Source organism: Phragmites australis, chromosome 20, assembly GCF_958298935.1.
Source record: "Phragmites australis chromosome 20, lpPhrAust1.1, whole genome shotgun sequence".
Lineage (NCBI taxonomy): Eukaryota > Viridiplantae > Streptophyta > Magnoliopsida > Poales > Poaceae > Phragmites > Phragmites australis.
Window position 1 is genome coordinate 11,658,332 of NC_084940.1, and position 25,958 is coordinate 11,684,289.

Here is a 25,958-nt window from a genome sequence, read left to right on the forward strand (position 1 = left end):
GGATCTTTTTGGGAGTGGAAATGGTTTAGGGAGAGATAGGGAGACCCTAAATACCTTATAGAAAAGAAGAAAAGAAAGAAAAAAAAAAGAGGAGCAAATTTAGGAAAACTCAACAAATGATCCCTCTCGCGGTCTGACCGGGATTCCCCGTGGTTAGACCATCAGGGGTAGCCATGTGGGCTTCCCGTAGTCTGACCAGCCCTTCCCACGGTCTAACTACCATAACGCAGAGGCTCTACTTAAGAAAATCGACCAATTTTCTCACTCTCACTCACTACTTCACACACAACAAGAGAGAGAGAGGGAGTGACCACCTCAACGACTGGTGATCCACGGAGGGAACTTCCTTGAGCTCCCCGAAGGCTTCCTCAAGCGCATCCCCTCCATACTCTTCGTCGGGGGAGTTCCTATACGTGTTCATCCACCTCAAGCCCCTACAACACCCCAGAGTCCAATCTCCAAATCAGAGCTTCTTCGGAGTGAACCCCCCCCCCCCCAATAGAAAGCTTCTTTACACTAAGTTGAGCCATCCCCTACCCTTTTTCCATCATTCCTGAGCTCGAGTCGATCCCCATTCCATTTAGACCCAAGTTCAACCCTAGCCTACAGCTTTTCCATGGAGTGTTTTGAGTTTAGCCTAGTGAATGTTGTCCAAATCACCTTAGAATCACTCTACTAGTCCTATAGAGTATTTTGGTATCCTTCATGGTTGAAGGTATCACCAGAACCTTCGCTAGCGACCTTCAAAAGGTGCTGTTGCTAGAGTCTCATGGTCTAACCGCCATCAGGGTCGGTCTGACCGCCATCAGGGTCGATCTGACTGCCAGACGGTGGTCTGACCGGCCAACGGTTAGATCACCACTTCCACGTCGTCTTACCGCAAGCCATTCAAGACCGTATGTACTTAAGTTACCTTGTCCGGGATTTTACACTTTGAAACTCCAATCTTTTGGCGGTCTTTTACAAATGTTTTTGAAACACGGCATTCTATTAATATTCAACCATGCATCATATGCACACTTTTTCATCATTTGATTATTTATGCAATGCATTCTTAATTCGTTTAGAGAGCGTTACACTAACGGTCCAAACGAGTGAAGGTGGCGCGAGCTACCTGAGTTCTGTGTGTACTGTGCGGGCAGTATCAGGCAATCGCTAGAGCAGCAAGGCAAACATCTAAGTATATTGCTCATTTGTTTAAATTTAATGGAGTTTAAATTGATAAATTGTTGCTTATGTAACATTGCATGGTTAGCGAGTCGATGTCGGGTTTATATTAACCTATATTGAATTGCATTACCTCTACCTTGAGTTATTGATTATCCATATCCTTGTAGCATTGATAACATTCTTGGTGTCTAAATTAAGAGTTATTCGAAATACTTAGTACTGCATAGGTCCCCAGTAGAAGTCGAGCGATTGTGCAACCATTGTTCGCGAGCTTAAGGCTTACTTGTTGTTTACAAACACAGTGATAATAATGTGGGTTGTATGAGATGTGAGAATGAGACGATATGTGCGCGATGCTAGGGGTATGTATCTTTTGCACTGGAGGAGTTCCTCAGTGTAGTTCGATAGAGGAACCCAGATGCCATAGATCGCTTGCATCGTTTAAGTACCGTCCGTCGGTGTAGTTGGCTTTAACACTTTTCGTGCTTACTGCAAGTTGCATATGGGAATGATAAGCCGAATGCCTTCGAGTCGATGCTGTCGTGGGTATAATAAGCTTGTAGAGGCATCCAGTTTGCTCCGGGAGTAGTTCTGGATGACCTCCACACCTATCGACGTCTGATCAAACGATTGGAGCTTATTGGGAAAGGTTGACATGAGTACCCTCTTATGTCGACCTGTGTGGACACGTGAGCCAAATGGTACTCGTTGTGTAGGTAAAGAAATACCCCCCTGCAGGGTGTAAAAATAATTCAAATTGCCACGCTCTCGGTAATGAGCATACTTCTGTTCATTTGCATCGGTCGTAGAATTTCTGAATTTGGGGATGTGTGATATGGAATAGTATGTTTAAAATAGTTGATTATGATTATTAATTACATGAGATGGTTCTAGTTACATTTATGTTCAAGTTATTGGTTACATGGTAGGAAGGTACTTTTGGTTAAGTATAGATGCTCACACGGTGTCTAGGTTGCTTATGCTTATGAATTTACTTAGCCTTGTGGTCTACTCCTTGCTAAGGACTTAAATGCATAATCCTTGGGTCAGATTATTATATGTACCCATCATGGATTAAGTCTTGCGAGTACCTTCATACTCACGTTGATCTTTCAGGTTCCATAGGTGAGGAGGAGCTCGTGTTTGGCTACTTCACGCACGCCGATGTAGGTGGTAGGAATGAGTAGTGCAAACTACTCAATTGACGTGCTTTCGAGTAGAGCCTAAGAGCATATGGCATCACCTATCTTTTGTTGTTCATAGTTGTTACTTTTTTGCTGCATAGTTTCTCTAATATTTGGTTGTAAATCATTGTAAATGATGATCCTCTAAAGACTTGTAATATAATCTTAATTACTTGCTCTCTATTAAGCTATGTTGTGATGTTTTATGTTGGAAAGGTATGTGTTCCGATATTGAACACAAAACACGTGCTGAGACTACCAAGATTGTATTCTGATTAATCTTTGTAGTCGTGATTAAGCAAATAATTGACTTAATAATTAATTAGAATACTATTTGGATAGTTCCCCACAGCATGGCATCAGATCTTCTTTAATAAAATAGCCTAAAAACACTTAAGACGTGGGTTAGTAAGGTGTCAAATCCACTAAAGCAACCCACTAAAGTTTCTTTTATCTATTCATGCTAATATGTATAAACTGCTATACTATGCCTCTAAGTGTATTGTACAGTTGGTTGCTTCATTTAAGTTATTTGTTCTCGCATTATGATGTCTTTGTGAATCATGTTGCATCGACGAAAAAGGTAAGAAACACATCCCGTTGGTAGTAAATACCGAGGGCTCAACCAGTGCGAGGCAGGCGCCTGGTGTATCCCGTACGGTGATGGTACAGAAAGTGAATACATTAGCAATAACGTATGAACATCCACCATATGATTGTAGTTATAGTCGTCTACCCATAAGGCGATTATATGAGGAGTCTCGTAAGACCACAGTACGGGAAGTAAATACGTTGGTAACAACGTATGAAATGTCGCTTGCGCGGTGAGATACACAAGCACCATTCACGTGAGAAATAAAAGATAGCGCGAAGGGTGATGATTAGTAGTCATGGTGTATATAAATGCCATCATTTCCCTATTGCTCTTATATCAAACATTTTTCCAAAAATATGCAATTTTATGGACCCAAGCAAGTAATATCCGAGATAGAAAGATAGCATGAGTCGGAATTTGACCTTTCCCTCTTTCATCTTATTGCCACAACAGGATGAGAACCCGCCAACATCTCAGAGATCTTCCTAAGGGTTTTAATGAGAACCACCCTCCATCGCCTCCACTGCTGAGTATGGTGGATGTTCTCATGCAAATTGAATAAAACCGTCAAGCTCAGATGATGCTACTCGAAGCTCTTGTACACAACACGACCCCTTATGGAGGAAGTGGGGTCGAACACCATGATGACTTCGCTGACTTTCTCCGGACTCAATTGCCCACCTTTATACAGGCTGAGGATCCTCTCGATACTGACCACTAGCTCCAAACCATCTAGTAGAAGCCCGTGCTTCTCCAGTGTGAGGACTACAAGAAGGCTCTCTTCGCTGCACATCAGCTTCGTGGTGCTGCTAGCATATGGTGGTCCAACTTTTTGGCCATGCACACTGCCAACCACCAGGTGTCTTGGGCGGAGTTACGCCAAGCCTTCCATGATTATTATATTCCCAAGGGGATTTTGGAGATCAAAAGGCTGGAGTTTCTAGACCTCAAGCAGGGAGGCATGTCGATGATGGAGTATATGCAGGTGCTCAACCACCTTGCACAATTTGCGCCGGAGGAGGTCAACATCGATGAGCGTAAGCAATATCGCTTTGTGAATGGTCTCTCTTCCAAGATGCAAAACTGCTTGTTGGCTCATGAGTTTGCCAAATTTAACAAATTGATGAGCACCTCCCTCACAGTTGAGTTCAAGTTGAAGAACTACTAGGAGGAGAAGAAGTATAAGAGGGTTCCGTCGCCTTTCATGGGCAGGAGCTCTCAACATACATGGATGGAGAGTTAACCTCCTGTATTTCATATATCGGCTTCGTCTGCACCACGACCAATGTGGATAGTGCGACACTCATCTTTCTCCGCTCTATAAGGGTAGCATCCAACACCCGATGGTTCTTAGGGGAGTGTGATAGGTGGCCCCAGTGTACCATGTTACAATTGTGGTCATGTCGGTCACTATGCATGAGATTATCATTTCCTGAAGCCGAGAGCCGTGCTGACTGCTCCAAGGCCATTACTGTTAGCTCAACCCCCTCCCCAAGCCTCCAAGGCTGCGCAAGTTCCCAAATGCGGTCAAGTCAATTACACCACCATCGAGGAAGCTCACGAGGGAGACAACTTATTGATGGGTATGTTGCATATGAATTCTTACCCTGCAATTGTGCTTTTCGATTCTGGTGCATCTCATTCATTTGTTAAGGAGAGTTATGTCTCGAGTCATAACTTGATCACCAAGACCCTACCTACTCCTTATCATATTGATGCATCTGGTGCCTGATTGAAAACCAACCGGGTCGTTCCTTTGGCTGAGATTCTCATTGAGGGAGTTTAGTTTTCTGCAAACTTGATTTTGCTTGATACTAGGGGAGTGGATGTCATATTGGAAATGAATTGGCTTACCAAGAATAAGGCTGTCATTGATTGTTCTCATACGACTGTCACTCTTAACGACATGTTCGGCACCCAAGTCCATTTAAAGCTTAAGGAAGTTAATCCATACCTTTATGCCCCGAAGGTTGTCATAGTCACGGGTCTCCTAAACATTCCCGTCATGTGTGAGTTTCCTGATGTCTTCCCAGAGGAATTACCAGGAATGTCACCCGACAGAGCAGTGTAATTTCTATATTGATCTCTTGCCCAGTACGGCCCTGATTTCAAAGAAGTCTTATCGGATGTTGCCAAATGAATTAGCAGAATTGAATAAGTAGCTTAAGGAGTTGCTCTCAAAGGGTTTCGTCCATCCGAGCTCCTCACCCTGGGGATGCCTGATGCTCTTTGTGAAGAAAAATGACCAAACTCTTCAGATGTTTGTTGATTGCCGTCCGTTGAATGAGGTCACCGTCAAGAACAAGTATCCTATTCCTCGGATTGATATTCTATTTGATCAGTTGACCAATGCTCAGGTTTTCTCTAAAATTGATTTGAGATTGGGTAATCACCAAATCAAGATCGACCGGAGCATTTTTCAAAGACGGTCTTCTCTATCCGTTATGGGCTTTATGAATTCACCGTCATATCCTTCAGATTGACTAATGCACTGATGAACACAGTCTTCATGGAGGAACTAGACAAGTTTTTGGTGGTTTTTATCAATGACATTCTCATATACTCCAAGACTGAAGAAGAACATTATGAACATCTCCGTGTTGTTCTTGGCCTACTTCGAGATCACCAACTCTATGGGTTTAGTAAGTGCGAGTTTTGGTTCAAAGAAGTCGCTTTTCTGGGGCATATTTTATTCGAGAACGGTGTTGCCGTTGACCCGAGTAAGGTGCAAGAAATTATTAATTGGGTTCAACCAAAGAATAGCACCGATATCTGGAGTTTTCTTGAACTCGTAGGTTATTACTGTCGGTTCATCGAGAACTTCACCAAAATCTTCAAGACTATGATTGAGCTATTGAAGCAAGGAAGTGTTTTTGAGTGGTCGAATGAGTGTGAGTCAGCTTTCCAGACCTTAAAGAAACAGCTCACAAATGCTCCTGTTCTTGCTCAGCCTAAAATGGATCAGGGTTTTGGCGTCTATTGTGATGCTTCTCGCATAGGCTTCGGATGTGTCCTCATGCAAGAGGGCTGAGTTGTGACATACGCTTCGTGCCAGTTGAAGTGGCATGAGGAGAACTACCCAACTCATGATTTAGATCTCACGGAAGTTGTGCTTGCCTTGAAGATTTGGTGCCACTATCTGCTAGGAAATCTGTGCCGTATCTATACAGATCACAAAAACCTCAAATACATTTTCACGTAAGCTGATCTAAATATGAGACAGAGAAGATGTTTCGAATGAATCAAAGACTATGAGCTAGAAGTTTATTATGATCCTGGCAAGGCGAATGTGGTAGCCGATACATTGAGTCGAAATAATGCAGTTGTCTTATGGTAAAGCCCGGAAATGCCACATTTTATGATAAATTCTGAAGGATTGGACTTAAAATGGTCCCGGAGAGATTTCTTGCAAACTTGAAGATGAAATCCATCCTCCTGGATGAGATCAAGGAAGTTCAAAAGGATGATAAGGGCATGGCTCGAATTCGAGAGAAAATGAAGGAAGACAAGACCACATATTTTTCTGAAGATAATCAGGATATCTAATGGTTTGGGATTAGGCTAGTGGTTTCGAAGGTTTATTCGTTGTTGTTCATTCATCCGGGAAGTACTAATATGTACCAAGACCTTAAGCCAATATTTTGGTGGACTCGTATGAAGCGAGAAATTGCTCGATATGTTGTTGAGTGTGATGTCTGTTGAAGAGTGAAGGCCGAGCATCTCAAGCCAGCCGGTACGCTCCAACCCTTGTCTATTCCCTCCTGAAAAATGGGAGGAGATTGGAATAGACTTCATTACTGGATTGCCGAAGACCTCCCATGGATATGACTCAATTTGGGTCATTATGGACCTGTTGACTAAGTCCACTCATTTCATTCCTATCAAGACCATGTATTCGGTCAAGCAATATACGGAGTTGTACCTCACTCAGATTGTTTGCCTTCATGGGATTTCGAAGAAGATCATCTCGATCAAGACACGCAGTTTAATTGACATTTCTGGAGGATCCTTCATAAAGCCATGGGAACTGAGCTTTTTCATAGCACCGCCTACCACCCTCAAACTGATGGTCAAACCGAGAGGGTGAATCAGGTTTTAGAAAATATGTTGTGAGCTTGTGCTCTTACATATGAAAAGAAGTGGGAAATTTGCTTGCCATTCGCCGAGTTCTCCTACAATAACTGTTATCAGTCAAGCATTGGAATATCGTCGTTTGAAGCTCTCTATGCCGAAGATGCTGAATGTCGTTGAATTAGTTCGAATTAGGTGAAAGAGGCATAAGTGCATGTTTGGGCTATTCACAAGTGTCCCCTCACGGCTCAGTCCCGCCAGAAGAGCTATGCGGACAATCGCTGATGAGAACTTGTGTTTAATATTGGGGACTTTGTATATCTCAAGGTATCACCTCTCAAAGAGGTTCAACGCTTTCAAGTCTGAGGGAAGTTGACACCTCGTTATGTAGGGCCTTTCCAAATCATTGCTTGGCATGGAGAGGTGGCCTACCAATTGAACTTGCCTCCGTCCCTCTCCGCTATTCACAATGTGTTTCATGTCTCGCAACTGAAGAAATGCCTTTGAATTCCAACTGAAGTGATTGAGGTTGAAAATCAAGAATTGCAACCGGATCCCTCATATTGCGAGCGACCAATTCAAATCTTGGATGAAGCGGAATACAAGACTCGATGACACTCTATTAAGTTCATCTAAGTCCAATGGAGCAACCACACCGAGGACGAAGCAACTTGGGAGCGTGAGGATAAAATCCGCTCCGAATATCCCAAACTTTTTTAGAACTTATAAATATCATTGTAATTTTTGCATATTGGAGCATCTCACATGTCTCTAATCATCACCATATTGAATGGAGAGTTTGTTCCCAAAGGATTACACTTAGAAACTATCCAACCTAGAGAACCATACTCCTGGCGGTCTAACTGCTGTTGATTTGCCGATCTGACTGCCAGAGGCATTTGGAACCCAAAGGCTCTTTGTTTCCAGGCGGTCTAACTGCCAAAGCCCAAAAATCTCTATGTAGATTTTATTCTATCCGTCGTTTCCGCAGTCTAACCAAGCCGCAGTCTGACCGAGCCTACCTGCGGTCTGACCACCAGCTCTTGTGAAGGTCCAATCATTATCTTTTCATTCCGTTGATGAATTTCGATGAGGTTCATTTCCTTTTATGGAAAAGTCTTTCCCGTTCCACCATCGTCACTTTCTCCCTTATTTTGCCGAATCTCGGGATGAGATTCTTTTTAAGGGGGGAAGGTTTGTCACATCCTAAAACTCTAATTACGTAATTAAACATGTATAATCGTCATGACGTTATGTCTTATGTGATTAATTATTATTTTGGATATTTTTGGGAGTGGAAATGGTTTAAGGAGAGATAGGGAGACCCTAAACACCTTGGAGAAAAGAAGAAAAGAAAGAAGAAAGAAAAGAGGGGTGGTAGCGAAAATAGCCCAATTAGACTAGGATTGTGATTTTAGTGATCAATGATAACATAGTAATTGGGACTAACATATTTGTCAAGAATATATTTTAATAGGTCTCATGGATGCAATACATAAAGAAGTCACCACATTCGGGATTGACTGAATTAGACAAGTCCCAGAAGAATTGCTCTCACCGGATGGTCTAATGCTCTGTGTGTTGAACTCACCAGAGTATTTCTAACAAAGGGGGAGAAGGCTGAGGACCTCACTGATAGTCAGGTGATCTGCACTGGGTAACACTAGAGTATTTTCTGCAAAGAAGAATGCAACTGCACAAGACTGAAGATCAACCCACCGGATGACCCGGTGCTTGGTTTGTGCACACCGGATTATAGCACTGGAGTATTTCTTGCAGAGGCAACTGCAAGTGTTGAAGAATGAATAACAACCCACCGGATGGTCCGATGCTCTAAAGATTAATGTACCGGAGCATTTTTGTAGAGAAGAAGTGGCGTGGTCTGGCTCAAGTTAACTCACCGGAAGGTCCGGTGATGGAGTTGAAGATCTCACTGGAGTATCCGGTGTTCACAGAGGCATTGAGTAGAGTTCCAGTGGCTAGTTTCTAAAGATGTACTCACCAGATTATCCGGTGTTAATACTACTGTTCTCATCAGATCATCCTACGTTAACAGCTTTTTTGAGCCATTGGTAAAGTAGCTAGTTAACAGGTTTGAGACTATAAATACCCCTCCACTCGGTTATTTGAAGGTGTGGCATGCTGTTGGAGTCCAAAGAAGACTATAGACACTTGAGAAGACATCCAAGCCACCAAATTGCTTAAAGCGATCATCTAAGGCAATTAAGCACAAGATTAGTGAATGATTAGTACTTATGGGCCTAGAGATAGTATTGTTAGGTGATTGCTACCTAGAGAGTGGATCAAGGAGTGATCCTAACTTGTACCAAGTGGTACGCTGATACCTTGGAGTCCTGGTGACTCATTGACAACTTGAGCCGAAGTTGCTCAAGCTTGTTAACCCTCCAACTTGGTGTGGAGTGGTGGCAAGACACGTGTATAGGGACGCAAAGACCTTTGTCTTGGTGGCTCAAGCTCTAAAGTGATCACGGCGGCAAGTGATCAGAAGAGAGGCTAGTGGTGAGACATTGCCTTGGTGGCTTAGTGGCTCATCCAGCTTGAGACCTTGCCTTGGTAGCTTGGTGGCTCAAGAGTCATGATCGTGTGTTGACTGGGAGCATATTCTTGGTGAAGCTTCAACATGGACTAGGGGTGACATTCATGCCACCGATACCACAGAATAAAAATCTCTTGTGCCGAGTTTGTCTCTCTACCTTATTTACATTTCTACATCTACGTTGTTGCAATTTACTTTGCTAGAGTAGGTTGTAATCCTCTTAAGTGGTAGAGTAGATACTATAGATAAACCTAGAGCACATTTATACAGAAATTGAGGTAAGTTTACCTTGTGAAGTTTTTGGAGTCAATTTGATTTTGGTTTTTAAGTGTCCTAATTCACCCACCTCTTAGGACTTAGCAACAAATCTCTCTCGCGGTCTGACTGAGATTCCCCACGGTCTGACTGCTAGGGGGTAGCCATGTGGGCTTCTCGCGGTCTGACCGACCCTATCCGTGGGCTGACCGCCACAACGTAGAGGCTCCACTTAAGGAAATCGACCAATTCTCTCACAACCACTCTCTCTCACACTCACAATCTCACTCACTCCACCCACACAAAAAGAGAGGGAGAGACCACCTTGATGACTAGAGATCGACAGAGGAAACTTCCTTGAGCTCTTTGCAGGCTTCCTCGAGCTCATCCCCTTCATCCTTTTCGTCGATGGAGTTCTTATACGTGTTCATCCACCTCAAGCCCCTACACCACCCCGAAGGTTGATCTTTAAATCGGATCTTCTTCGGAGTGAACCCCTCCAGTAGAAAGCTTCTCTACCCTTTTTCCGTCATTCCCGAGCTCGAGTCGATCCCCATTCCATTTAGACCCAAGTTCAGATATAGCCTAGAGCTTCTCCATGGGGTGTTTTGAGTTTAGCATGGTGAATGTTGTCCAAATCACCTTAGAAGCACTCCACTAGTCCCATAAAGCATTTAAGTACCCTTCACGGTGGAAGGCATCAACGAAACCTTCACCGGCGACCTTCGAAAGGTGCTACCGATAGAGTCTCATGGTATGACTGCCATCAGAGTCAGTCTGATTGCCAGATGGCGGTCTGACCGCCGATATATCGTCGGTCTGACCGCTATAGGCCAAAACCTTCTACAGGCCGACGGCCATACTGCCACTTCCACGTCGATCTGACCGCCAGCCATTTATGGCTATATGTACTTAAGTTACCTTGTCCGGGGTTTCACACTTTGAAACCATAATATTTTGGCGGTCTTTTGCAAATGTTTTTGAAACACGGTGCTCTATTAGTATTCAAGTATGCATCATATACACACTTTTTCATCGTTTTTTTTATTATTTATGCAATGCATTTTTTTTATTCGTTTAGAGAGCATAGCGCTGATGGTCCAAGCGAGTGAAGGCGACGTCGAGCTACTTGAGTTTTGTGAGTGTTGTGCAGGCAGCATCAGGCAACCGCCAAAGCAACAAGATAAGGATCTAAGCATATTGCACATTTGTTTGAATTGAATGGAGTCGATGTCAGGTTTATACGGGTAAAACCTATATTTAATTGTATTACCCCTACCTTGAGTTTTTGATTATCCATATCCTTGTAGCCTTAATAACATTGTTGGTGTCTAACTTAAGAGTTATCGAAATGCTTAGCAATGCATTGATCCCCGGTAGAAGTTGAGCGATGGTGCAACCATAGTTCGCGAGCTTAGGGCTTACTTGTTGTTTACGAACACAATGACAATGATGTGAGTTGTATGCGATGTGAGAATGAGGCGAGATATGAGCGGTGCTAGGGGTATCTTCTACACTGGTGGAGTTTCTCGATGTAGTTTGGGAGATGAACCCGGATGCCATAGATCGCTTGCATCATTTAAGCACCGTTCATCAGTACAATTGACTTTAGCACTTTTCATCCTTACTACATATTGCATATGGGAACGATGATGTCGTGGTCATAATAGACTTGTAGGGGTATTCATTTTGCTCCAGGAGTAGTTCTGGATGACCCCTACACCTATCGACGCATGATCAAACGGTTAGAGCATATTGGGAATGGTTGACATGAGTACCCCCTTACGTGGGCCTATGTGAACACGTGGGCCTATGTGGACACGTGAGCCGAATGGTCTCGAGTTGTGTAGGTAAAGCAATCCCCCCTGCAAGGTGTAAAAACAATTCAAATTCTCACACTCTCAGTCATGAGCATGCTTCTGTTCATTTGCATCGGTTGTAAAGTTTCTGAATTTGAATATGTGTGATATGGAATGGTATGCTGGAAATGATTGTTTATGAGTATAGGTTATATGAGATGGTTCCAGTTACATTCATGTTCAAGTTGTTGGTTACAGGGTAGGAAGGTACTTTTGGTTTAGTATACATGCTCACACGTAGGTGTCTAGGTTGCTTACACTTATGAATTTACTTAACCTTGTGGCCTACTCTTTGCTAATGACTTAAATGCATAATCCTTGAAGTCGGGCTATTATACGTACATATTATGGTTTAAGTCTTGCAAGTACCTTCATACTCACGCTACTCTTTAATATTCCACTAGTGAGGAGGATCTCGTGTTTGGCTTCTTCATGCTTGTTAATGTTGGTGGCGGGAATGAGCAGTGCAAACTACTCGATTGACGAGCTTTTGAGTGGAGCTAAGGGCATATGGCTTCACCAAGCTTTTATTGTTCATAGTTGTTACTTTTCTAATATTTAGTTTCTCTAATATTTTGTTGTAAATTATTGTAAATGATGTTAATTACTTGCTCTCTATTAAGCTATGTCGTGATGTTTTATGTTAAAAAGGCATGTGTTCCAATCTTAGTCACAAAGCACGTGCCGAGACTACCGGAAAGGTATTCTGATTAATCTTTGTAGTCATGATTAAGCAAATGGTCAAATTAATAATTAATGAGAATACTATTTGGACGGTTCCCCATAGTTCCCTTCTTTATTTGATTGTCATTTCATATGTTGGTGCAAGTCTAATAAAGCGTATTTACCTGTGTAGGTAATGCATGCATGTGAATTGTATAAGTCAAAAGACCCGAAGGCTAGATCATTCAGATTGTTGCATTGTTGGAATATCTTGTAGCACGAGCATAAGATGAAGGATAGGTGCGTCCAGAAAAAATAGAAGACATCCGCCACCGGAAGTCCATCATCCACTCCTGGGACCAACGAGAGTCATCAAGAGGGTGATGGGGAGGGTCATACTTCAGAGTCCGTGGCTACGCCAGGAGGTAGGAAGGTGGACAAAAAGTGACAATGGTGAGGTAAAAATCCTGTCTCTCCTGAAGATAATCGTTACATGGAAGCATTGGAAAACATGTGGGTTAAGAAGAAAGAGGCACACACCTTGAAAGAGGTTGCAAAAAAATAGCGTTATGATGAGAGACTAGCACTTGAGAAGAAAAAGATTGAACTGAAGGAACAAGATATTACGTTAAGGAGAAGGATTGAATATGATAAGGTGATGAATATGGATCTTAGTGGTATGAGTGAGCGACAACGACTACAATATACATGATTGCTGGTTGAGATCATCGCTTGGCAGTTTGGCATAGACTCGGGTTGAGCTACTTCATATATTGAGCTTTAAGTATTTTGTTTGAACTTCAACTATGTTGTATGAACTTTTAGTGTGTTGTACGAACTCTATGTTGGTTGTATCGACTATCTATGTTAGTTGTATGAGAGATGTTGTTGTGTGATGAAAAAACTACATACGTTACTGTCGGAGGATGAACTCCACAAGCAGGGATCCGGAGGGACCCCCTTTGAGATTTGGCCGGGGGGATGATTCTGAATCTATCTTGTATGTGAAATAAATGGGAGTAAATGAGATGCAGGTGGGAAATAAATGCTCTGGGGATTTTAGACAGGTTCGGGCCGCACGGAGCGTAACACCCTACTCCTGTGTGTATGCTATAAATACTCTGGAAAATGCCTCTCTGAGAATCTCTTGTGTTACAAGGATGTTTGTCTAAGTCTAGAGCTTCGTGCTTCTTGTCTCGATTCTGAGGAAGCCATTGTCCTCTGTGTAGTCCGCAATGAGCTCGATCTATCTAGCTTCGTCTCTCTCTATATCTGAAGCTTCCTTTTTTTTCTCTGGGGAGCCCGCCCTCCTTTTATACCCGTCAGGGCGGTTAGCGTGCCCAGAAAGGATGGCGTGAGTTCTAAGGCGTCATAAATAGAAAGCAACCATCATGGGCTGCAGTTTGATGTGATGGGGGGTTGAAAACGCGCCCCCGTCCAGTCCTGTCGTCATCATCCCGCTTTTTAGCGGTTGCCGCGGGGAGGGCCCACCGGGCAGCCACCGAGCACCCCGCGTGCCCGCCCAATCAGAGTGAACCTGACACAGCAAAGCGGCAAGCGATATGCCTGGAGCCTTGCGACGATATCCCGAGGCGCGCCGGAGGACACGCGATGGAACCCACCGCATTAAATATCCCCACGCCTCCCTGCCAGGCTGTGGCAGGGACTGACTGCAGGCGTGGGAGGAGTGGTTGGAAGTGACAGGCCACGCGCCCTCTTAAATGCAGCATCGGACCTCTTACCAATTGACACCTCACCGCTGAGCCCCTGTGGGGACCACCGGCGAAGGTTTCTCAGGTCCTCGGGGAACTGTGAGTGCTCGGGGACTACTGTTCATAGCTCCGAGCACTCTCTCCCGGATATGCCCTTTCTTGGTCCTCGGGGAACTCGGGTACTCGGGGACCACTGTTCATGGCCTCGAGCGCCCTCTCCCGGAACTGTGTCTGCTCGGGTCATCGGGGAACTCGGGTGCTCAGGGACCACTGTTCATGGCCCCGAGCACCCTCTCCCGGAACTTGGTCTTCTCGGGTCATCAGGGAACTCGGGTGCTCGGGGGCACTGTTCATGGGCCCGAATACCCTCTCCCGGAATTTGGTCTTTTCGGGCCACGGAGAGATAATCTCCGAGGGATGGCGCCATGTGGCACTCTGCTGTCCTAGCCTCGGGACTCGGGGACCCCCAGTTCCTATGTCACCGATAGTTACCATATGTTATTACAACTACATACATACTTAAAAATATTACATGATAGGTACTGACTACATTATGACAAGTGCATACTTAATTAAAAATAATACATGATAGATAGCGAATATATTGGTACAACTACATATACTACACCCCTCCATATTTTTCCCACAGGTGCTCGACTAGATCATTGCGAAGCTGTGAGTGAGTTTCCCTATTATTAATGGTTTGATGAGTTCGAAGGAACTCTTGCAATTTAGGCGTAGGACGATGAGAAATTGTCACAACTCCCATCCCATCGAAATGGTTGTCACCTTCTGCATCTCACTCATCTTCAACGATCATATTATGTATGATGATACAAGCTGTCATGATTTGTCCTAGTGTGTCTTTATCCTAAAATCATGGTGGTCCACGAACAATGGCAAAATGAGCTTGCAGAACTCCAAAGGCTCATTCCACCTCCTTCCTCACTGCTGCTTGTGCTTTTGTAAAATATTCATCTTATTCCCTTGTGGAGATAGTATTGGCTTCACAAATGTAGCTCATTGAGGATATATGTCATCTGCAAGGTAATACCCTATTGTAATATTATGATCATTGATGGTGTAGTTCACTTCTGGGAATAGATAGGAACGGTGAAGAACATTAATATCATTTTGAGATCTTGGTAAACCAAAGAAGGTATGCTAAATCCAAAGATTGTGTGAAGCAATGACTTCTAAAATAATGGTGGGCTCATGCACATGGCTGGTAAATTGACCTTGCCATGCTATAGGGAAATTCTTCCACTTCTAATACATGCAATCTATGCTCCCAAGCATGCCAGAAAAACCCATTTGCTCTCCAATTACATGTAATCTAGATGCATCATTATCATTTGGAGATCTCAGGTACTCATCACTGAAGGCTTCAACAATAGCTTTCACACACCTTTTAAGACTCTCTATAGCAGTACTTTCTCCAATCTAAGTATAATCATCAGTAGCATGTTCTGCTACTCCATAGTTAGCATCCTAAATGTTGCGGTTATCTTCTGCAAAGGAGATAACCCAAGACATCTGTTTCTATCTCTTTTTTGCACAAAATAATCATGTTGTTCTACAGCTTGCAGTATGCGAAGAAATAGAGAACAAGCCATTTTAAACCTGAAGAAAGAAATAAGAATACCCAAACCTAAGAGGATAAACAAAAATGACGAACAAACAAAAACAGAACATTTACAAACCTGTGACGAAAGAAAGTTGAGCCATAGGTAGGAGCATCTGAAAAGTAGTCTTCGTATAGCCTACAATGTCTGGCTTCTCTGACGTCCAAGTATGGAACCACCAGGTGGTGCAACATTCATAAGCTCATATTGAGTGTGTACTTGGTGTAGTGTAGTAAGAATGAGTTCATCGTCATCATCCTCTGACGATGATAACAAATCTAAGAGAAAACGATGACTCATTTCGACCAGACAGGGAATTACAAGGGAGTGAGACTTGGTGAATGGCAGCTAAGGGACTGATTGGGTATATATAGAGTTGGAATAAGTAGCCGTTGGAAAAAAAAATAGCTGTTGGGAATAGTAGCCGTTGGAAAAAAGTAGTTGGAAACAAAGCCATTGAAAAAAAGACGTTGGTCAAAATTCATTAGAAATATAACGGTTAGAATTAATTTGGTAGTTACAGGAAAGTAGTATAATATGGGTGTTAGAAATATAACGGTTAAAATTAATTTGGTAGTTATAGGAAAGTAGTAAAATATGGGTGAGAGAAATATATAGGTCAAATTTAGGGAGCCGATTGGAACGTACCGAGAAATAAGAGGTCAGTCTGGATAAGAAGAATCTCAATATGAAAATATGGGGGGGAAAATCTAAAAGTAGATATCATATACGTCCATATTTATCGAAATAGACAACATATCGTCGTATTTATAATTCTAGTATGTATATTCAACACCTCATTTATCAAAAATAGTTTTCGGTATATGAGATGCTGAATATGGGTCGATCCCATCATTTTCGGCACATGAGGTGCCGAATATGGCATTGTAGATCATATTCAGCACCACCGAATGTGGCCGAGATTGTTGTGCGGTCACACTTGTGTGGTAACTGCTCTTATAACACGTGTGCTTGTATGGTAACTGCTCTTACAAATTCTTACGACGCGTGTGCTTGTGTGGTAACTGCTCTTGTAATACATATGCTTGTGTGGTAACTACTCTTATAAATTCTTACAACGGCTGTGCTTGTGTGGTAACTACTCTTACAACACGTGTGCTTGTGTGGTAATTTTTCATAATAGATTCTTATAATACATGTGCTTATGTGGTAATTGCTTTTACAATACGTGCGCTTTTCTTGTCTAAAGGTTGAGTCAAAACATAGGTATGAACATATGCCATGATTTGAAACCGTTACAAAATAAAGTGATTACAGCATGGTTGCTAATAAAGTGGATGACCTCCTCCCTATTACGAACTGTTGTCCAACCTGAATATCGCTATTCTGGTATCTCTAATTAGATAGGGTGTTATACTCAACGACGGTATAATCCAACAGCCTAACACCACGAAAGTACTAGATCGCTGGTACCGGGTCATCGTTATCAGCAGCTTCTTCATCCTCGCTACCACCGGCATTATCATCCATGCATCCTGCATCTATCGCAAAAGGATCCACTCGAGCTTCCTCTATACCGGAATTGCCCTCCCCGATATGCCATCCTTCCTCATGATGACCTGATTCTTCTACGCTAGTGACTGTATCAACTTGCACCAGTCGTGACACTTATTTACGTACACCCTTATTTCAAAGTTCTCATCTAATACCTTGCGTGAGTACAAAACCCACGACAATCTCAACCATATTTAGCACATGATGTGCCAAATATAGTACTTTGGACCATATTATCCATAGTACCATATTATGTATCTCGTGTCTTGAAAATAGTGGGACCAGCCCATATCCGACACCTCGTAAAAAATGATTTTTATAAATGAGGTATCAAATACGCATGCTAAAATTATAAATACGATCAGATACTATCTATTTCGGTAAATATGTTCGTATATATGTTATTTATTTTAAGATTTTTACTAAAAATATAGAGAATTAAATATAGAGATCGGATGAAGATGCTTTTAGGCCGTCTAACGGCTTGGATAGTTGGCCGTGCACTTACGTCCTCCCCGTCGATTCTGGTGTACAAGGCCCGGTGTTAGGTGCGGTGGCTATCGGCGTGCCGTTGCTGCCGTTGCATGCTACCGCCTGTTTGAAACGTCGGTGTCAATGTGATTTGCCAGACAACTAAAGTACTCCACTGGAATAATAACTCAGATTAATTGTGTGCGTTCAGGCTACAAATGGAATGAACCTGCATCGTGTCAGAAGCCATCATGGCCGTCCATGAGTCCATCGTCACATAAACAGCAAGCCTAATAAAGAGAACTGTCACTACTACTGCCATCTCCCCTCTTGATGAGTACCATACCGGCCGTTGCAGACAAGCTAATTATATGGCAGTCATTGGTATCAAAATTAGTTAATGTAAATTTATCTCAAGAAAAGGGCGTATTTAAGTTCAAGTTACATATGAATAGCCAATTTTCGGCGTGTTCTATGTATCAAGAAATGATTATATAAATTACTTCCTTTTCTCGCAAAAGCTTGTGGCGGTTAAAAACCTTCTAACCAAAGACAATCTAGCAAAACGACATTAAAATGGAAGAAATGCAGCTTTTGCAATCAAAACAAATTGCATCCAATAAATTTTTTACTGCCACTTTGCTAGTTCTATTTTGGCGAATTGTGAGGAGTGCTTAAGGCATCTAAACTCCCAGGAGCATCGTTCATATGATAGGGAATTGGCTTGGGAACGCAAACTTAACAAAGAAGAAAAAGATCTTGGTCATTGGTAGCTGCTTTATGTTGGATAATATAGCAATGTAGCAGTGATATTGCATTTGATAAAAATACCATTGTTGGCTATGGTCTCGGCTACTCAAATCGAGAGCCACACACCTCACGCTTCTTGATCGGAGGTAGAAACTAATGAAGTGGTTTCAGTCTCGAGCCGCAACACCACAATAAAAGGGGAGCCTGCCACCCATGATAGGATCGATTGCTCATGTCGTTACCTTTATCCTGACCCCTAAAACACTAAAAACGATCTTAGAGGGCGCTGCTATGACTCAAAAGTCGTAGCCAACATAAGCACATCGCCGGTGGATCCTAGCGACGGTGCTCCACTAACCTACAACGACGGAGGCTTCACCAACATTATTGAACTACTTGCTCCATGTCGTTGTTTTTCCCCAAGCAACACCTATGGCATCACCAAGTCAAGGTTAGGTCCACCTAATTCTGCATCAAGTCTAAGTGTTCATGTAATTAGGCTATGTGATTATTTTAATTTCATCTAACAACCATCACATCTTTTATGCGGGTTGTATTCAGATGTATGTATTGGCTGATATAATTGAGATTGTTACATAAGCAAGAAGAAATTAAAGGAGGACACAAGCAGGGGCGGATCCAAGCCCATGGCAAGGTGGGCTTGAGCCCGGGGCTTAGAAAATTCGCTAAGGGATAGCCCAGGTAGGAAAAGCTCAGCCCGAGGTGATATTTTGCTATGTAGCCCAGCCCATGGTGTATAGCAAAAGGTTTAGTTTGGGACGTGACCAAATTCTGGTTCCGCCACTAGATGCAAGGATGGCATGACAAGCATTGGAGGATATCACCATGGAATTTTTCGCCAACAATAGGTGACGATTTAGCAATAGGTTTTGTGATGGATGGGACGCCATAAACCATGTGATCTATTATTTGCTTTGATCAAATTTACAACCTTGTGTTTCTATGATGTAATAACGAATTAGAGTACATGCAACACACCATGCAGATGCTGAAATAAGTTTATATTTTCTCTCTTAAAAATATACTATCATCCCCACTCCACCTCTGCATCACATGACAAATTTAAGGTCTCTTTAGAACACAAGATTGTAAAAATATAGGAATAGTAAAAACGTATGATTGGAATATCTTAGCACATTGAACACAGGGGCACTACAGGAATAACTGCTTAAATAGAGCGTAGAAAAAACACAGAAATTGGATAAGAGATAAACACAAAGAAATTTTTTCTTGAGGTTGGATATCATGTTATAATTCCTCCAAAATTCCTATAAAAGAAGCTATTCCATATGATTTTCATAAAAATTTGATAAATCCATTCCTTTGTTCCAACGAACCCTTATAAAAAAAATTCATCAGGATTGAAATCCATCAAAATTCCTATAAAAATCTTACAGTCCAATGAGGCCAGTGGTAACCTGGCCGACATTTACTTAGGCACGGAAACAACGGCGAGGCAGCCAGCTAGAAGAGCAGGAGCAGTGATGTGTCCTGTGGTACTAGCGTGGTGTGTTGCCTGCCAGACTTTCGGGCTCTGAAAAGCACCTTAACTTTTGGGTTTGGCTCGAAATTTTACGCGGCTAGGATCAGGGTCCTGTTCAAGAGATCATCATCATCACCCGGCCAGTGAAGGAGCGATAGATAGAGAGAGAGAGTTGCAATGTACTACTGTAGATAGAGAGAGGGGGGGAGGCATCATTGCAGCAGAACAGAGTTATTCCCTGCAATGGGCGACCATGATTCGAGCAAGGTGGTTCGCATGTTACCACTAGTTCATGCTACGATGCAGTCGAGCCAGGACGATGCAGCGACGAGATCTGTGAGCTAATCATGCCATCTTTCGTTGCATCAATCAGGTTCGCGCTTTACATCTGGCTATGGTTAGGCCTATGCCCTGGTTTTGCCAGGTAATCACTGCAATCGCAGCAGCCCAATGGTGAATCATCTCCCGGATTACTCTTATCAAAAGCTGCACCCCCAATGATAGATTTTGTCAAAAGGAAACCATTTTGTGTCACTTTCATGACAGGTAACCGTAAAATTTTCACTAGAATATTACGGTAACACGTTACTACCAGCACAGAGTACGCATGTACAACAATGTGAAACCAGATGATTCCAGAGGGATTAGTGACTCAGCGGTACATAGTACATACTGACGTGCATGGACCTGAACCTGAAGAAACCGAGCACATGAGGTGTGCATGGAGCCCAGTTGCCAACACAAAGGAGGATCTAAACCAAAAATTCTCTCAATCAAGCCATCAAGTGCAGGGATCAAATCGATTGCGCACTTAATTGTGAATCTAATACGATTATTCCCAAGGATATCAACAAGAAAAAGTACTTTGTCCATCTATGGGTGCAATCGATTGTAAGGAAGCCGGGACACAATACTACAGTTAGGTGTCAAACCCCTCTCTCTCTGCCCCCTACGGCCTCATGGCCCAGAAAACTACATCAAAACCTTGGCGCCATATAAAAAACATGTCGCCGATCTATCTCTCTCGTACACACATGAACGAGGAAGAGGATTGCGGGTTGATTAAGACCGTGACGGATCACATGCCGCGATCTTTCTTTAACGCTGAGGGTTACCGTGTGCACAGAAAAATATAGAATACTCATTTTAAAAAATATTTTGACATAGGTTGTAAAAAAACTATAATTTTTAGTACTTATTTTAAAAGCTATAATTATTTTAATATATATTAAAAAAAAGCTATAACTTTTTCACCGTAAATTATCATCGTCTAGTAATAAATAGACATACGGTTAATCCTTCTATTATATACCATAGACGATAACAGGTGAATCCACTATTAAAAAATTATAGCTTTTTCAATATATTAAAATAATTATAGGTTTTTAAAATAGACACTAGAAGTTATAGTTTTTTAATATATATTAAGATAGTTATAGGTTTTTAAAATTTATTCAAAAATACATTAGGAGGGATTGTGAACCATTAGATTTGCGTTTGACAGACTGGGTTGGCTGCTACATCAATAGGTGATAAAATACAAAATCCGATCAACAGAAAAGCCGAACATTGTTGCTACAGTATTTACCACTGTTTAGTGCATTTGTTCACTGTGGCAGACTCATTTTACTATGCCATAGCTGCAGATGATCTGAGTCCGTACGGTTGGTGGTCTCCCCCGCTCCCTCCCTCCCACGAATCAAATCCGTCTGATTATTCTTCTCCCTCCGTCCTCCCATCCCTCGCTCTATCACCTTCAGCCTTCATGCTGGAGTGGTTAGCATGAGCTTCCAAAAAACTAAAGCTAGTAGTCGACTACTACCACCGATCACTTTCGACTTTGCTAGCATACGATCTTTCTTTTCTTGTCTCTGTCCTTTTGGAGGCTTTGTGGAAGTAGCAGTTGCAGTTTGCATACGAGAAAACGCTGCTTGGCAGTTTGGTGAGTGACGACGGTTGGGACCGGTGGAGCAACTAAATTCGGAGGGAGACTTGCGCCGGAAATCTCGCCGCCAATCGCTGCCGGCCCGCCGCCGGTGGGGATTATTTGCACTCATGTTGCCCATGTCGGGCCCCGAGATTAAGCACCAAAAACGGAGTCGGCAAGCTACAACTACTGCTTGAGCTCGAGCACAGTGCCGATGACATGACGCTGGGAGCAACACAGAACAAGAAGCAAGCTTCCTTTGGGGTTGGAATTGCACCATGCCTCTCTCTCTCTCTCTCTCTGACATTTCATTTGCATGTCTAAATCGTGTGTGATTAATTGAAGAATCTAAGTGAGATCGAGGGAATCAAGATGAGGTTTTTAATGTACAAAGGGCTACGATTACTGCCTCAAGAAAGAAGTGATTAAAAATGTAGTAGCAAAAGGTGTAAGCTAAAAGGCTAATCAAACCTTTGTTTGTCATGCATGGCGGATTCGGTTCGGCTCGTCTCCGCAGCCGTAGCTCACAGGACGAAACCGAGAAAGCAGCATGCATCGCTAGCTCTCTTCGATCCTTACTCCGATGTACAAATCCACGAGTCTAGGCCCTCGCCTCGTCCGGGCCTGCCGGGCCCGGGCGCGCCGCCGCTGCCGTCGGGTGGCTTGTCTGTGCTTGCTGTTGCCGATGACGAGGTGGCCGCGCCGGCGTGGGAGGAGTAGTTCAGCTTGCAGCTGCCGCCGCCCGCGACCACGCCCGACAGCTCGTCGCCGCCGAGGTGGACGTCGCTTCTTTGGTGCAAGTGCAGCCCTTCGGAGCCCATCAGTCCGCCGTGGGTGAGGCCGCTGCCCACGCCGGCCAGGAACTCCGACGGCAATGGCGACGGCTCGTGCAGCCGCGGGGCCTGCGCGAACCCGCCCGCCGCGCCGAACATGGACTGCGACGAGGGCTGTGAGTCGAGGAGGTTCTGGAAGGAGAGGTAGCTGTTGGGGTCGTGCAGCCGGAGAAGCGCGGAGGACGTCAGCTGGAAGGTGTCACCCGCTCCGGCCGCTGCCAGGGCGGTCGGGTTGGAGGATGCTGCTGCTGTGGTGGCCGTGCCCGTCGTAGCATTGGCATTGGCGACGCCGATGTTGGACGAGGAGGGCGTGGACGATGACGACGACGTGAACGGCGGGAAAGTGGAGGGGGCCGTGGGGAGCTTCTGCGCGAACGGGCGGAGGAGGTACGGCGGCAGCGAGGCGGTATCGGCGGCCGCGCCGGCAGCGGAGCGCAGGGAGGACGGCGAGGGGAAGAGGTGGTCGAAGCGGGTGCGGAGCGACGCGGCGGGGGCACCGACACCAGCGGCGAAGGGCGGGGACGGGATGCCGGTGAACTCCTGCACCATGGCGCGGAAGTTGGATGTGTCAGTGGTCAGCACCGTCGTCGGCGCCCGCCGCGACGCCCGTGTCCGCTTCCGCGAGCCCCTCGGTGGCGCCGGCGCATGCGCTGCGGCCGCCCCTTGCGCCGTCGCAGACGTGTCAGCCTGCGGGCGAGCGCCCGGGTCGGAGCCCGCGACTCGCGGCGACGACGAGGACGCCCCTGCGGCGCCGGTAAGCAGCCCCGAGGCCCCCGACCAGGGATCCGCCTGCTGCCGCTGCTGCGGAGGCGCGGATGCGAATTCTTGGAGGCCGTAGAGCGCCGACCCGTGGAGCGAGAACGCGGCGGCCGAGGGCGACGGCGACGGCCGGAGCAGCGCGGAGAGCGGGGAGGAGTCGACGTCCCCTCCGCCTCCGCCCCGCGAGTCGAACTCGTCGTCGCCGCCGCCGCCGCTCGACGACTGGAGGCTCCCGCTGTTGCCGGAGTCCATCGTATCGCACCACCACCGCACACCAACCAACAACTCACCTTCCCGGTGGTGCAACTCCCCGAAGCCAACCACCACCACCGATCAAACCACTCACTGACCACAAACAGCTAAAAAGGCCGGATCTTTCACTCCGCAGCTGATCCAGGAGGGACGAGTGGCAGACGCGGAAAGAGGAGAAGCTTTGCGACGGACCGGCGACGTGGTATAAAAGGGAAGAGGAGGGGGGGATAGGGCGGCTGCTTCGGAGCACGTTCCCGCAAAAGCAACGGGGACTGACTGACTGCTGGGGGAGGGGGAAGGGGAGGGGGAGAGGAAGCTAGCGTCTGGTTTGGGCTGTTGCTGTGCGCGAGTGCGACTTGGCTGGCTGCGAGTGAGTGCGTGGTATTGTGGTTTGGTGAACAGCATCGTTCCGTGTCCATAACTAGTCTCCGGGGAAAAGGAAAAGCTGCGTGCGCGGCAGCTGACGACGACGGGCCCCGGTGGCAGTGATCCACAGGTTTGTTCCGTCTGCACCACCAGCGTTTTGTCGCCGGGGTTCCGCCGACTGATCAATGTGAACAGAAACTTAGACGGTTTAGCATAGCTCTGACTTAGATCTATATTGGTTCTAAAGTTTATATAATACAATAAAATATTTTAAAAAATTATTTTTAGTTTAAAATAAAAATTAGATGGCCCAACTAAATACTATTAATTTATTCAAAACTCCAGATCTAAGATTTTTTAGCTAGATTTGATCGGCTTAAAAAAATTTAGATCTGAAGCTACGTCAAATAGGGCCTTACTATATCCCAATGACAATAGGCAACTAGTTCGAGGGAGAGTAAATATATGCATCTGAATGTCTATCTACTTGTCGAAGGGTAATTCTTAATAATATATCTGAGATATGCCAGACGATAGATGCGTGATCAATATTTTTAGTGATTGTTGGTGAGTGTGTGTATCGAAGGAACCCAGGAACATAGGTTTATCCAAGTTTAAGCACTCTTTAGGATAGTAGCTCTGCATCATGTGTATTTTCTTACGAGTTTGATGAACTTATCCAGAATGTCTCCCTTTACAAACCCAGTACTGGCCAAGTATATAGCAGGAGATGAGGTGTACCATGTACATATAAGCAGACTATGTCAAATACGATGACTGATATATGCCTGACAAAAACAGCTACTCATAGCTCATCATTATTAGGGGTAAGCACACTCGGTCCACCCTGGTCGTTGTGCAAGCCATGTCCCATCCACTAAATGTCGTCACGCCCGCTGCAAGCCCGTTACGCTCGCCACACTCACCTACTAGGTCATCCTGATACATTAAATGCTATAAGACGGGTCACACCGTCTCTGCGTTGGTCCACGATTTTGCTCGCCTTAAGGTTGCCTGGGAAGGAAAACACATGAGTGGATGACATTAAATGCGATTAGACTGGTTAGGTGAGTACCTGCCCAGCAACCAGAAAGAGTTGGTCGCGGGGTTTCCATCTGCGATCAGGGGACTGGTCGCGCAAGTCTCGTCTGGTCACGCGGGGGTCCATGGTTTTGAAAATATCAACTGTCAGCTGGTATTTATCGATGTGGGCCCTCTTAACAAGAGACCCTTTATTCTTTACATCGCTAGTAGCCCCCAAACTCCATTACGGATGGGGTGGACTGAGTGGTTCACCATATAGTTCCGAGGTTGCTGGACACCATTTGGCCATGGTTAGGTCTGGTCGAATCACTTGAGCCCCATGTGAACATAAGTTCACCCAGGAAGTGGTCGCTGATGTGGCCCGCTTTGGTGGTCGACTCAGGAAACCTCATCCCGAGTGGAGGTTTAAACGTCCGGAGAGAGAGAGAAATCATGGGGGAGAGAATGTGAGTGGGAGAGAAACGTGGGAGAGAGAAACATTAATTGTCGTCAGACCTGAGGGAATTTTGGTTCCTCACACGCAGCATTTCGAAATTCAAACCGGCTGGACTCCGTGATGGTTGGGATATCGTGCGAGCCCAATAAATTGGAAAGCCAAAGATTCTCCACAAATCCTTTCACCACATCTCATAGCCTCCAAGGCTTTGCGCTTAGAGCCCTTCTTCTTCTTCCCCATTCTTGCACCCGCAATGGTGACGCGCACTGGCAATGTAGGGAACTGTCCAAATAATATTCTAATTAATTATTGAGTCGACCATTTATATAAACATAACCGCAATGATTAATCAGAATACCATCCCGGTAGTCCCTAGCATGTGTTTTATGCCCAAATCAGAACACACGTAT

General features: G+C 44.6%; 1 protein-coding gene across 1 annotated transcript; it reads right to left on the reverse strand.

Annotated features, from left to right (window-relative positions):
* Positions 1-22,222: 22,222 nt before the first annotated feature.
* Positions 22,223-23,987, reverse strand: LOC133901742 (nuclear pore complex protein NUP62-like). The gene has a single exon (XM_062343211.1). The coding sequence runs from the start codon at positions 23,700-23,702 to the stop codon at positions 22,434-22,436; it is 1,269 nt and encodes a 422-aa protein (XP_062199195.1). The 5' UTR covers positions 23,703-23,987; the 3' UTR covers positions 22,223-22,433.
* Between the last annotated feature and the right edge of the window lie 1,971 nt (positions 23,988-25,958).

What these genes read in the sequence shown, in the direction of transcription:
- LOC133901742 (XM_062343211.1), bottom strand. Translation starts at nt 23,702, where the DNA reads ATGGACTCCGGCAACAGCGGGAGCCTCCAGTCGTCGAGCGGCGGCGGC.